Below are 14,669 nucleotides of genomic sequence, written 5' to 3' on the forward strand. Positions count from 1 at the left end.
TACTCAACCAAGTGCCTCCTAGGGCGAGTTGGTTGGACGCGGCTCGAATGAGGGCCAATGAACCCAACTTGTCCGGTGCCGTCTCTCGCTAAGTCTTGGGACTTAGGAGACTTGCTCAACCAAGAGAGTGCTCCTAGGGCCGAGTTGGTTGGACGCGGCTCGATAGGGGCCAATGAACCCCAAGCTGTCCGAGCCGGTCCGTCTCTCGCTAAGTCAATCTGGGACTTAGGAGACTTACTCAACCAAGGAGGAGTGCTCTCGGCCGGTTGGTTGACGCGCTCGCATGAGGGGCCAATGAACCCCAAGCTTATCCGAGCCGGTGCCGTCTCTCGCTAAGTCAATCTGGGACTTAGGAGACTTGCTCAACCAAGGAGGAGTGCCTCCTAGGGCCGAGTTGGTTGGACGCGGCTCGCATGAGGGGCCAATGAACCCCAAGCTTGTCCGAGCGGTGCCTGCTCTCGCTAAGTCTATCTGGGACTTAGGAGACTTACTCAACCAAGGAGTGCCTCCTAGGGCCGAGTTGGTTGACGCGGCTCGGATGAGGGCCAATGAACCCAAGCTTGTCCGAGCCGGTGCCTGTCTCGCTAAGTCTATCTGGGACTTAGAGACTTACTCAACCAAGGAGGAGTGCTCAGGGCCGAGTTGGTTGGACGCGGCTCGATGAGGGGCCAATGAACCCAAGCTGTCCGAGACCGTGCCGTCTCTCGCTAAGTCAATCTGGGACTTAGGAGACTTGCTCAACCAAGGAGGAGTGCCTCCTAGGGCCGAGTTGGTTGGACGCGGCTCGGATGAGGGGCCATAACCCCAAGCTTGTCCGAGCCGGTCCGTCTCTCGCTAAGTCAATCTGGGACTTAGGAGACTTGCTAACCAGAGGATGCTCCTAGGGACGATTGGGTTGGACGCGGCTCGCATGAGGGGCCAATGAACCCCAAGCTTGTCCGAGCCGGTGCCGTCTCTCGCTAAGTCAATCTGGGACTTAGGAGACTTGCTCAACCAAGGAGGAGTGCCTCCTAGGGCCGAGTTGGTTGGACGCGGCTCGCATGAGGGGCCAATGAACCCCAAGCTTGTCCGAGCCGGTGCCGTCTCTCGCTAAGTCAATCTGGGACTTAGGAGACTTGCTCAACCAAGGAGGAGTGCCTCCTAGGGCCGAGTTGGTTGGACGCGGCTCGGATGAGGGGCCAATGAACCCCAAGCTGTCCGAGCCGGTGCCTGCTCTCGCTAAGTCTAATCTGGGACTTAGGAGACTTACTCAACCAAGGAGTGCCTCTAGGGCCGAGTTGGTTGGAGCGCGGCTCGGATGAGGGGCCAATGAACCCCAAGCTTGTCCGAGCCGGTGCCTGCTCTCGCTAAGTCAATCTGGGACTTAGGAGACTTACCAACCAAGGAGGGGGATCTCCTAGGGCCGAGTTGGTTGGACGCGGCTCGGATGAGGGGTTAATGAGCCCCAAGCTTGTCCGAGCCGGTGCCGTCTCTCGCTAAGTCAATCTGGGACTTAGGAGACTTACCCGACCAAGGAGGGGGATCTCCTAGGGCCGAGTTGGTTGGACGCGGCTCGGATGAGGGGTTAATGAGCCCCAAGCTTGTCCGAGTCGGTGCCGATGAAATACTTAGCCTTGAATTTGGCTAAGTACGAGGCCGAATCGTTAGAGGATAGGGGGTCTCCTAGTGACCGAGCGACTCGATTTGTTTGCACTAGCTATTTTGCTAAGTGATAGGGTATTCCTGGCATAGCCGAGGAGGTACCGCTATATATGCTCGACTCGGGGGCGCTAATGACCCCATGCTTCCCGAGGAGGTCTTCCGACGCTACTCAGATCTTGAGTAGGTTAAATAGTTGATACTTAGCCGTTTTTCGGCTAAGTTAGTGGGACGCTCCTTTTCTGACTGAGGAGGTGCCCATGATGGGGATTCTCGACTCGGAGTGGGAGATCCATGCTTCCCGAGGAGGTCTTCTGACGCTACTCAGATCTCGAGAGGTTCAATAGTTGATACTTAGCCGTTTTTCGGCTAAGTTAGTGGGACGCTCCTTTTCTGACTGAGGAGGTGCCCGCGATGGAGATTCTCGACTCGGGGAAGCTAGGGAGATCCATGCTTCCCGAGGGGGTCTTCTGACGCTACTCAGACCTCGAGTAGGTTCAATAGTTGATACTTAGCCGTTTTTTCGCTAAGTTAGTGGGACGCTCCTTTTCTGACTGAGGAGGTGCCCATGATGGAGGATTCTCGACTCGGGGAAGCTAGGGAGATCCATGCTTCCCGAGGAGGTCTTCTGACGCTACTCAGATCTCGAGTAGGTTCAATAGTTGATACTTAGCCGTTTTTTCGACTAAGTTAGTCGGGGAGGCTTCTCCATATTTGAGTGCCATTGGAGAAGTTTTTATTCAGGAGATGACGAACATCATCGCACCTCCATCAATTGTATTCATTTGACCAGCTGAGGCGTTCAAGCAATTAGCCCCACGTTGGATGATCGGATAGGGTAGCATCATTCTTTCCCAAGGCGATCGTCCAGCGGAAACCGAGAGAGATCTACGCTCCGGGGTACCCTGCTAGGCCTGAGAGGGGGGGGGGGAGAAGCCCAGTGAAAGTTAGGAAGCAACGCCCTCGAACTTTTGCGAAGTATAAGCTCCCGAACAGCTCCCTTGGCCGAGATTGTGCCTCGCTTCAAGTTATGCTCAATACAGGATGGCCGACCGGGTCCCTGTCCGAGCAGGTATCAGTGAATTACTTAGCCTAAATTTGGCTTAAGTATAAGGGCGGCTCGACGAAGGAGAGAGGGTCTCCTATCAGCTGAGCGGGTCGGATGCCACTCGGATAAGGGACTAATGAGCCACATGTCGTCCGAGTGGGCGCCAATTTAAGTACTTAGCTTGAATGAGTATGCCGCTAAGTATGAGTGACTCAGCAAAGGAGAAGGGGTCTCCTAGTGACCGAGCGGGTCCAGATATGGAGGATATGGGTCGACTTGAGCTTCGCCATTTTGACGTCATGAATGCTCCGGTATGTTGTACTTAGCCATTTTTTGCTATGTTAGTGAGATTTCCCCTCCTGACTGAGGAGGTGTCATGGCGAAATTCTAGCCTTTTGAGCCTCCTTTTGCTCGCCTCTATTGGCTTGATAGTCTTAGTTTTGCTGGACTGATCTGGGTGATGCAAGGCTTTTGATAGTGTGCCTTTGAAGCTGAGATAAATTTCCATAAGTTGAGCAGGCATCTGAGGCCGAGTAGATGCCTCAGCTGAGCAGCACCCAAGGATGACAATACCCAAGGATGATGGGTACATCGAAGGAGTAGGTACCGTTGATGAGTTGGTGCATTTGATGATGAATAGGCACATCTCGCTGAGCATATTCTTTTCGCCGAGTGGGCACCCAAGGATGAGTGTGAACCTTAAATGAGTAGACATCGTCGATGAGTCGATGTTTTTGATGAATAGGCCCCTTTGGCCGAATTACATCATACACTCGGGAGTGCCATTCTTATTCTGGAGAGGTTTTACGTTCTGAGTCACCACACCCCTTGCTCAGGTCAGTCTTTATGGGTTGTGTTCTTTCATACAACTTGTTCGAGTGATAACGTGTTTTATCCTTTTGAGGGTTGACGCGATCCTTCCCTCTATTTAGGCCCTAGCCGGTTAGGCTGACCATCCCAGGAAGGACGAATGATCTCCTCACGACGAGTGGAGACCATACACATCCGACTTTGCTGGAGAGTTTGTTGAAGATGAGATGCAATCAAGGTGACGTTTGTTGAAGTTATGGGCATTGGGTCAGCTACTCATATCTGACCTGATGTTGCGGGATGACCGACTCCGTAATGGATTCTCCATTGGGGTGGAATCCTCATCATTCGAATAGAGGGATAGCACCATAGGTGCATATGGGATGCTTGAGCTCCCCAGGAGCAGTTGGCTTGAGAGCATGTCTTCATGGTTGGGAGCGCGGTGAGTTTTGCTGAGCAGCAATGAGGTGAGTTTTCTGAGTGGTGGCGAAGTAACTTCTTGTACTTTCCCCACAGACGGCGCCAAACTGTTTCTGCTAAGAAATTGAGGGTGATCATAAGTGTTGATGTGTGCTGAGAAACTTGATATGGGCCCCAAGAAGGTACGCATGAGCTCCGTTATCCGTACATCGGAATCCTGCAAAAGGTAAGGTTAGCCTACCCCGGGGGTGGTCCCGGGATCGCCCCTCCGACGCTCAAGTCAGTAAATGATTGAGGTAGAGAGAGAAAGGGATCAATGTAGAGAAAGATGCTCTGGGTTTGGCAACTTAGAGTTGCTTACCTTTGCCTGGTGAGACAACCCCTATTTATAGAGGAGAGGAGCCCCAATAAATGAGGGTATTTTGGTCACCTCCAGCTGGTGGAGGGATGGCTTCCCTAGATGTAGGGGCATTTTAGTAACTTTGCCATAGGTGGGCTGGTCCAAGAAATGGGCCCAAACATAGTCTATTATCAAGCTAAAGTAAATACTGAAGAGGCTTTTTTTTTGGAAAAAAAAGGAAAGTAAATTAGGTTACATCCTAATAGAAGTGAAACCTAGCTCATCCTTGTGGATGATGAGCGGGAGCCTTGGTGGTAGAACCGACAAAGAGAGCCAAAGTTGATGAAGATTTTTGTCCGAGTTTGCAAGTAGGTCTGCAGCTTGATTAGCTTGTTGGGCCACAAAAAACTCCAGCTTCTTGATGTCTTGACCTGCATCCATAATGAGATTAGAAATTTCCCATTGTACACACCACTCCCGTCTAATAGAATTGATAATTGTTAAGTTATCTTCCTCTACGATGAGTTTGCTTATTCCAAGGGAAATATACCAATATATAAACTCATTGTCTCAGCCATTAGTATGGACCAAGTTGACGGCAAGGCCTTAGCACGCCATTTTACCAGGTTTCCTTTGCTATCTCTTATGATGAAATCAAAAGAACAGTGGGATGACTGTTGGAATCGTTGAAATTTAATTTAAACCATGCATTCTCGTGGAGGGGGGGGGGGTCTAAAGGACCGAGATAGTTGAGGTTGGCGAGTGTTGAGAAGTTGCATTCTTTAAGTTAACCTTGACTCACATTTCTTCGCTATGGGGTTAAACCAAGATAATAGTTTATGATAATCATTGTCGCATTTTGCAAATTTATGGACTCTTCGTTGAAGCAAATCTTGTTTCTGAAGAGCCAGATAAACCACCAATCAATCATTAATTCTTGAAGCTCCTTTATAGTCAGAGAGGAACACATTTTATTCAGGACCTCGACTGCTTCCATATCTTGGACCTCATGTGTCCTGATTCTAGGCCATGGATATATATATTAGAGATCAAGTTTAAGGGGTATAGGGTGAAGGAGCGGGTTGTAAGAAGATGATTAGTTGTTTATGAATGGTGATTGCAAAAAACACAAGCAAAAGGGACTGCAACATGGCTCTTTTGTTGGGAGGCCATCATCGCAAATTTTCCACACAAAATTGCTAACTTTTGGGGGAATGTTGAGCTTCCAAATCCATCGAAAAGAGCAATTTTGAATATTTTCTAGGGTTATTCCTTAAATTAAAAAGGTTGCAGTTTGTGGAGAATTCACCGCTAGGGGTGAGCCTCCAGAACACAGTGTCTGGAATTTCATTAGATGGAATAGGAGTATTACTAATTGATGGGACTATGTGATCTGGAAGACACCTTTTCAGAGCATTGATATTCCAGCTATTGTTTGGGGGGATATAGTCCTATACTTTTTCATCTAAATTACTATAAGTAGGGCTAACATTAATTAATAGATTTCCCAATTTTCTTTACAAAACGAAATAAATTTCCCATTTCCCACCTGCCATTGGAGACCTTTGGCAAATATGCATCTCAGCTTCATGAGATTTTTCCAATGTTATGATCCTATTGGGGGGGGGTATGATAAAAAAAAGGGTCTTAGATTTCAGGTATTTCATAAGTTATTAGGATCCACTAGTATTTTCCAGACAAGTTTCATTTGCATTGCTTTCTTATTTGCTTCAGCTTTCCGGAGGCCTAAACCACCTAAGTATTCTAGTTTGCAAATTATGTCCCAACCAATTAAATTGGGGGTTGAGGTTGTTGGATCTCGATTCCAAAAAGGTTACGGCAAATTTTATCTAGTTTTGAAAGTGTGGTGCTTGGAAGTGTAAATCTTTGCATTTGATAATTTGACTTAGTGGCGAGGCAAGACTTTATTAGTGTTATTTTCCTGGTTGGGTAGTGGAGTTTGCTTTCCACTTGGCAGTTGGTTGTTTGCACTCGATATTATTTTTCCAAATGTGGTATCATTGACTCTCTTATCGATGATTGGTCACCATAAATAAGAATCGAGCGCGTCGACATTTTCTGTTGCTAGGATAGCCTTAGATTCTGATATTCGTTGGGCTGTCACATTATTTGTACATTGGAAGGCAGATTTATGGTAGTTTACTGGTTGACTTGACACGATACAATATTTGTTTAAGATAAGTTTAATAACATGGCATGATTGGATATTGGCTTTTGCAAAAATCATAGTGTCGTCGGCAAATGTGAGAAATGGGATTCTCATCCCAGAATGTCCTTGACTAACACCTAGTGCTTGATCTCTTCCTTTCCCAATATATGGTAGTTGTCTCGCTAAAAGTTCTGCAGATAGGATAAAGAGGTAAGGGGATAACCGGTCCCCTTATCGTATACCTTGGTTGGGGAAAAAAAGATATGAAGGGATTCCATTTGCTAGGATTGAAAAGGATATAATTGTGATGCATTCTCTAATCCACTATTCCACTTAATCAATTGTTGACAAAATCCTAGTTTTCCTAATGTGGTAAGTATATAACCCCATTCGAGTCTATCGTATGCTTTCTCCATGTCAAGTTTTATAGCTATCCATCTTGAAGCACCTGTCTTTTTTTTTTGAAGGCATGAAAAACTTCATGGGCCATAAGTAAATTGTCTTGTATTAGTCGATCAGGCACAAATGCTCCATGAAGGGAGTGGACCATTTTCCCTAACACATGTTTGAGTCTGTTAACTAATATTTTAGAAATTATTTTGTAAGTTATTGAGCATAAGCTGATTGGTCGAATGTGATTAGCTGCCGAAGGATTTTCTATTTTTGGGATAAGCGCTATGAATGTATGGTTAACTTCCTTTAGGAGCTTACCAGAATGGAAGAAAACTTTCACTGATCTAATCACCGATCGACCAATAATTCCCCAATATTTTTGGTGGAATAGAGGAGGGTAGCTATTTGCGCCAGGGGATTTGTCTGGGTCTAATTGGAAAACAACTTCTTTAATTTCTTGGTACGGTCTTATTTTTCGCTAAAAACCTTCCTATGGGGTGTTGCACGACTTATAATGCATCCCAATTTTCAGGTGCTTCGAACCATCTGAATTGCCCCAGAATGCCACCAAACGACCAATTATTATTCTGTCGTGTAGCCACGGAATGAGCCCGAAACAGTCGTAAAAGTTGTTTTTATACCCGTTCAAAACCGTGGGAGTCCTAAATATACCTTCCCATCTCACCTCGAGGCATCCCATGATATTCGGTGCACGGGTCTAGTGGACGTCTAAAAGTGTGACTTATAGTCTTCAATCTTGACTGGTCCCCGTCATATTTTTCGCCGAAAACCTTCTTATGGGGTGCAGTATGACTTATAATGCATCCCAGGTGCTTCGCACCATCTGATTTACCCCAGAATGCCACCAAACCACCCATTTTTTATTTTGTCGTGCAGCCATAAGAATGGCACCGACAGTCGTAAAAGTTGTTCTTATGCCAGTTCGAAGCCGTGAAAGTCCTAAATATACAATCCCACGTCCCCTCGAGGCATCCAACGACATTCGATGCACGAGTCCTGTAGACGTCTAAAAATGTAACTTATAACCTTCGATTTTGACCGTTGTAGGGTTCCTTTCTCCTCGTCATATTTTTCGCCGAAAAGCTTCGTATGTGGTGAGACACGACTTATAATGCATGCCGGGTGTTTTGCACCATCTGAATCACCCCAGAATGCCACCAAACGACCCATTTATTATTTGTCGTGCAGCCACGGAATGACTCCGAAACAGTCGTAAAAGCTGTTCTTATTCCCGTTCAAAGCCGTGGGAGTCCTTAATATACCATAACATGTCCACTCGAGGCCTCCCGCGACATTCGGTACACGAGTCCCGTTGACGTCTAAAAGTGTGAATTAGAGCCTTCAATTTTGATCGTTTTAGAGCTCCTCCGGACCCGGTCATATTTTTCACCGAAAACCTTTCTATGGGGTGCGGCACGACTTATAATGCATTCCAGGTGATTTGCACCATCTGAATTGCCCCACAATGCCACCAAACCACCCATTTATTATTTTATGGTACAACCACGTAATGACCCCGAAACGGTCGTAAAAGCTGTTCTAATTCCCGTAGAAAGCCATGGGAGTTCTTAATATACCATCCCATGTCCCGTCGATCCATCCCACGACATTCGGTGTACGGGTCGTTTGGACGTCTAAAAGCGTGATTTATATCCTTCAATTTTGACCGTTTCAGGGATCTTCCGAGACTGATCATATTTTTTCGTTGAACACCTTCCTATGGGGTGCGGCACGACTTATAATGCATCCCGGGTGCTTCGTACCATCTGAATCGCCCACAATGCCACCAAACGACCCATTTATTATTTTGTCCTCCAGCAATTGAATGTTCTCGAAACGATCGTAAAAGTTGTTCTTATTCTCGTTCAAAGCCGTGTGAGTGCTAAATATACCATCCCATGTCCCCTCGAGGTATCCCACGACATTCTTTGCACGGTTCTCGTGGACGTCTAAAAGCGTGACTTATAGCCTTCAATCTTGACCATTTTAGGCTCCTCTGGTCCCCGTCATATTTTTCGCCAAAAACCTTTTTATGGGGTGCGGTACAACTTATAATGCATCCCACATCTGAATTTCGCCATAATGCCACCAAACTACCCATTTATTATTTTGTCGTGCAACCAGAGAATGGTGTCGAAACGGTCGTAAAAGTTGTTCTTATTCCCGTTCAAAGTCGTGAGAGTCCTAAATATATCATCCCATGTCCCCTCGAGACATTCAATGACATTCGGTACACAGGCTCCGTGAATGTCTAAAACCATGACTTATAGCCTTCAATTTTGACAGTTTTAGGGCTCCTTCAGCCCCCGTCATGTTTTTTGCAGCAAAGCTTCCTATCGTGTGCGACACGACTTATAATGCATCCCGGGTGTTTCGCATCATCTGAATTGCCCCATAATGCTATCAAACCAGCCGTTTACGATTTTGTGGTTGAGCCACAGAATGACCCCGAAACGGTAGTAAAAGATGTTCTTATTCCCGTTCAAAGCCGTGGGAGTCCTTAATATATCATACCATGTCTACTCGAGTCATCCCGTGACATTCGGTGCACGGGTCACATTGACGTCTAAAAACGTGACTTATAGCTTTCAATTTTGACCGTTTTAGGGCTCATTCGGCACTCGTCATATTTTTCGTGGAAAAACTTCTTATGGGGTGCGACATAACTTATAATACATCTCGGGTGGTTTATGCCATCTGAATTGCTCCAGAATGTCACCAAATGACCCATTAATTATGTTGTTGTGCAATCACAAAATGACCCCGTAACGGTCGTAAAAGATGTTCGTATGCCCGTTCAAAGCCATGGGAGTCCTTAATATAGCATTCATGTCCCCTCGAGACATCCCACGACATTCGATGCACGGGTCCCGTGGACGTCTAAAAGCGTGAGTTATACCTTCAATTTTGACCGTTTTAGGGTTCTTTCTGGGCCCGATCAGATTTTTCATCGAAAACCTTCCTATGGGGTGCGACACAACTTATAATGCATCCCGGGTGCTTCACACCATCTGAATTACCCCACAATGCCACCAAACTACCTATTTATTATTCCCCAAAACGGTCGTAAAAGCTGTTCTTATTCCCGTTCAAAGCCGTGGGAGTCCTATATATAGCATCCCATGTCCCTTCAAAGTATCCCACGACATTCGGTGTACGGGTCTCATGAACGTCTAAAAGCGTGACTTATAACCTTCAATTTTGACCATTTTACGGCTATTCCGGGGTCGGTCAGATTTTTCGCCGAAAATCTTCCTATGGGGTGCGGCACGACTTATAATTCATCATGGGTGCTTCGCACCATCTGAATTGCCCAGAATGCCAACAAACGACCCATTTATTATTTTGTCGTGCAACCACTGAATACCCCCAAAACGGTCGTAAAAGATGTTCTTATTCCCGTTCAAAGTCGTGGGAGTCCTAAATACACCATCTCATATCCCCTCGAGGCATCCCACAACATTCGATACACGGTTCCCGTGGACGTCTAAAAGCGTGACTTATAGCCTTCAATTTTGACCGTTTTAGGGCTTCTTCAGGACCCGTCATATTTTTCGCCGAAAAGCTTATTATGGGGTGCGGGACGACTTATAATGTATCCCGGGTGCTTTACACCATCTGAATTGCCCGATTATGTTATAATTTCTTCGAGTAATTGGAAGTCTGTTGTTGAATTAAAGGTACTTGTGTCATCCATTTTGAATCTCATTTTCAAATCATCTTCCACCAACTTTCTTATTATACTTGGATTTGCCAATGTAACATTATTGTTATTGGTTGTGTATGTTTTCAACAAGTTTCTATTCCTTCTAATGGAAGCATCCTTGTGAAAGAATGTGATGTTTTGATCACCCAACTTTAGGTGTTTTTTTTTGCTACATTGCTGCCAGTAGGCAGTACCAAAAGGAGATTAATTATGCGGTTTTTTTATCAAGTACCCCCGAGTTTTCAAAAAATTCACATGGTACCCTCCATGTTTTCAAAATTCACTAGGTACCCCTCACTTTTATGTAAATACACCCAAATGCCCTTAATGACTAACAGTGTTAACTGTCGTTCGTCATTAACCCGAATTTTCTGTTTTCAACTCTAATTAACCTCTAATTCTAACCCTAATCCTAATCCTAACCCTCGTCCTAAGCCTAATCCTAACCTGGTGAATTTTGAAAACATGGAGGGTACCAGGTGAATTTTTTGAAAACTCGGGGTATCAGGTGAAAAAATCCATAAATATAAGTGCCTACTTTGAAAAAGACATAAATCTATCATAGTTTTGGATGCATTGTTATTTATAATTTCATGTTGGATATTACCAATTTGCGAATCTATTTGTCTGATTTGGCCCGTTACTTTGCCAAATTTATTTTGGCTCCATGTCTTTGCTTCCTTTTTCAACCATTTGCATTTTTGTGTAAAACAATACATGTTAGATCCAGTTATTCTTTTGTTCCATGTTTAGCTACTAACAATGAGAAATAATATTTACGATATGTCCATTGTTTTTCAAATTTGCATGGGGATGCTTTACTTCCATCTGGATTTTTTAAGAAAGGAAGTTGTATTTGGCAGTGTTTAGAAATAGCGAACAAGTGACGATTAATATGAGATGTTGGAAATTTTTCAATAAAGTTTGGGCAGGCCATACAATCCTCCCATAATTAGAATTATTCTAGCCTCTTTAGAGAGGTGGATGCTGAATCATCTTCATCATATTCCTTCCCTTTTCTCTTGAACGCATCCGAAAGGAGATATGTGTTCGAAGTGCCTGACTACTCAACCTCAAGGCCCTCAATTTGCTTCGAGAAGGAGTCATCAGCGTTAAGAGAGTGAAATGAGCTCTGAGGGAGGTTTGAATGGCTGGTACTATTACTGGAATTATCCAGGAGGATTGGACCTTTTTCAGGGCCACTTTTCCACATTTCTTTTTTTATCATTTCAAGTTTATCTTCGATATTACGAGGTAGGGGAGGCAGGCGCGAAGGAAGGAGGAGCATTGGGGAAGGGGAAATCGAGCTGTGGGGGGGGGGGGGGCTGGTGGGGGAATGGAGGCAGGTGGTGGGGGAAGGGGGTGGTAGGGTGGTGGAGGAGTGGTGGGTTAGGGTTATGGTTAGAGGTAGGAGTTGGGATTAGGGTTTGAATTATAGGGTTGATTAGGATTTATAACAGAAAATTAAGGTTAATGACTAACATCGGTTAGTCATTAAGGGTATTTGAGGGTACCACGTAAATTATTATTTAAACATATGGGTACCCCGTGTATTTTAAAATGTTGGAGGGTAACACGTGAATTTTTTGAAAACTCAGGGGTACTTGGTGAAAAAACTGTAAGTTTTAAGGGGTTCATGAATGTTGGCTGTGATGAAGCACGTGCAAAGCGAATTTTGTTACGTAAAAGGGATCTTTGATCCAACCAAATAAATTTCCCAAACTTATTTTTTTAAAACTAGATTAGCAACTGATTCGGAATTTAAGAGTTCAGTTGGGAATCGAGGAACCACAAATCCACCTCCTTAATTTCTTCAGAAAAAGGGTAAAAAAGAAGGTCTCCAAGGTTGTAGGACTAGTAGCTCCTCCTGCACATGCCAAAATTAGGGATAGATTCAGGTTATATGTCAATTCGCTCTTCAAACGACTCGACATCGCCGCCCTATTCATCAAATTAGGGAAAAAATTAGGTTTGGGAGAAAAGTGAAGCCCCAAGAACCCTAGATCTGGAATAATGGGAAACCAATTGGACTTGGGAGAAGGGTGAGGCCTCAAGAACCCTGGAAATTTTTCGTTTTGATATCTGAACAAATACCAGTAGAACCATCTATACGAATCTTTGAATTTCCAGCATTTTTTGTCTTCTTTTATTTTGTTTTGAGTCACCTGCTTGTGGGTACTCGAGATTTTCTGATTTCTCCTTTTGTTCGCCGGGTAATAGGTAGTGTTTTGTGGATTTGTATTTGCATGTTCTGCTTTCTCTTTCCTTTTAGACAGTTGATTGTCTTTGCTTGTTGGATATTGCAAGGACATTGCTTTTTATACTCCATGAGACTAGTAGGATGCAGAGGATTCGAGATTTGGCTTGGTTGGTAGCTTTAGATCTAGGGTTTTTTCTAGAGACTTTGGGTCTTTTTCTGGTTTTCTTTTCTCTCTTTTTCTCTCATCTTTTGCATTTGCTTTTGCACAATATCAATACAATACTGAAGAGCCTTTAATTTGTTCTTTTAGTACTTGCTTCCATCTCCTAAGTGAAGACCCAATTTTGAACCTCGCTCCAAGAGGAATTTAGTGGGATTAGGGTGAGGGTTGGGTCCAACTTTTTGAATTGTACATGATCCTTTCAAGTTAGCTTAACCATTGATAATCTTAAATCCAAAAAAAGTAAGTTTAAGAATCATTCAATTTGGTCGTAGTCATTGAGGTACCTATATTGAGGTAAGGAGTGACGGTAAATTTAGCTTAAATATATACATAAAAAATTTTATCCAACATTTTATTGAGCCAATACTTTTTTTAATAGGTTAATTGTCGATTTCGCGACCCTAAAAATACTAGTATTAAAGCTATAACTGATACCCCAAAACAAAAATTTTGGGTCTGCCAGGAATTGTCATTACAGAGTATGAGGAAGATCCAAAAATGTAGGTTGAAGAAATTCTTCATATTTTGTTGTTTGACTTTTCATTTGAAAATTTATAGGTGATTTTTTTTTTTTGATAATTAAAAATTTATAGGTGATTAACGAAGAAAGTGTAATACTTCCTCCGTTTCGTTTTAAATGTAATAAAGGTGTATTTTTTGTGAAATGTAAAATATTTCTTTGTTGCATTTAAAACGAAACGGATGAAGTACTACTTATATACCAACAAATTTTACATGCGACAAATAAAGTTCTCTTTGACGCTTTGAAGTCATATACGAGTTAGCATCCGGTCAGAAAATTAATTATGAGAAGTCGGAAGTCTCTTTTAGCAAAGGAGTCTCTATTGATCAAAGAGAAGCACTGATGGGAATTTTGAATATGAGGCAGGTTGAAAAACACGAGAAGTATCTTGGTATCCTCTCTATCTCTGGTAGATCAAAAAAAGCTGTTTTTGATTCACTTTTGGATAGAATTTGGAAGAAACTCCAAGGATGGAAGGAGAAATTGCTGTCTAGAGCGGGGAAGGAAATTTTACTCAAAAAAGTGATCCAGGCAATCTCGACTTATCTCATGGGGGTTTACAAAATTCCACACTCAGTTATTCAGAAAATTCACTCGGCTATGACTCGTTTTTGGTGGGGCAGTTCTGATGTTCACCGGAAAACACATTGGAAGAATTGGGATTCGATGTGCACCCTCAAGTGCTTTGGTGGAATGGGGTTCAAGGACCTAAAATTATTCAATGATGCTCTTTTAGGCAAGCAAGCATGTCGCTTAATCCGTGCCCCTAGCTCCCTCTTTGGGCGTGTTATGATAGGCCTGGCAAAAGCTGACCCAACCCGACAACCCAACCCGAACCCGACCTGAAAATAGCGGGTTTGGGTTGAGGTTTTCAACCTGATTAGTTAAATGGGTCGACCTGAACCCGACCTGAAAGTTAAATGGGTCAGGTTCAGGTCGAATTTTCTGACCCGGCAATGACCCGCCTGACCCGAATGATTGAACTAAAAAAAAAAAAACTTGGTGTTTGCCACTTTACCCAGCCCAAAAGATTCCCCCAGCCCAATATCTAAATTTCTAATACTAATTGGCGTTCCTTCACTCTCTCTCTTAAAGCCCCTTTCTTTCTTTCTCAACTCTCTCGCTTAACCCTAATTTCTAACGCCTCTCTCTCTCTCATTGAAATCTCTCAGTCTTT

The 14,669-nt window shown here is 44.0% G+C and overlaps 1 protein-coding gene across 1 annotated transcript; it reads left to right on the forward strand.

Moving 5' to 3' along the window:
• The first annotated feature begins 13,834 nt into the window (after positions 1 to 13,834).
• On the forward strand, positions 13,835 to 14,338 carry LOC125491743 (uncharacterized mitochondrial protein AtMg00310-like). The gene has a single exon (XM_048633836.1). It carries the CDS (start codon positions 13,835 to 13,837, stop codon positions 14,336 to 14,338), a length of 504 nt encoding a protein of 167 aa, XP_048489793.1.
• Positions 14,339 to 14,669: the final 331 nt, after the last annotated feature.

The sequence above is a fragment of the Beta vulgaris genome, chromosome 7 (assembly GCF_026745355.1).
Source record: "Beta vulgaris subsp. vulgaris cultivar EL10 chromosome 7, EL10.2, whole genome shotgun sequence".
In the NCBI taxonomy this organism is placed as follows: Eukaryota; Viridiplantae; Streptophyta; class Magnoliopsida; order Caryophyllales; family Amaranthaceae; genus Beta; species Beta vulgaris.

Excerpts from the sequence above, each read along its gene's own strand:
- LOC125491743 (XM_048633836.1), top strand. The coding sequence starts at position 13,835 with ATGGGAATTTTGAATATGAGGCAGGTTGAAAAACACGAGAAGTATCTT.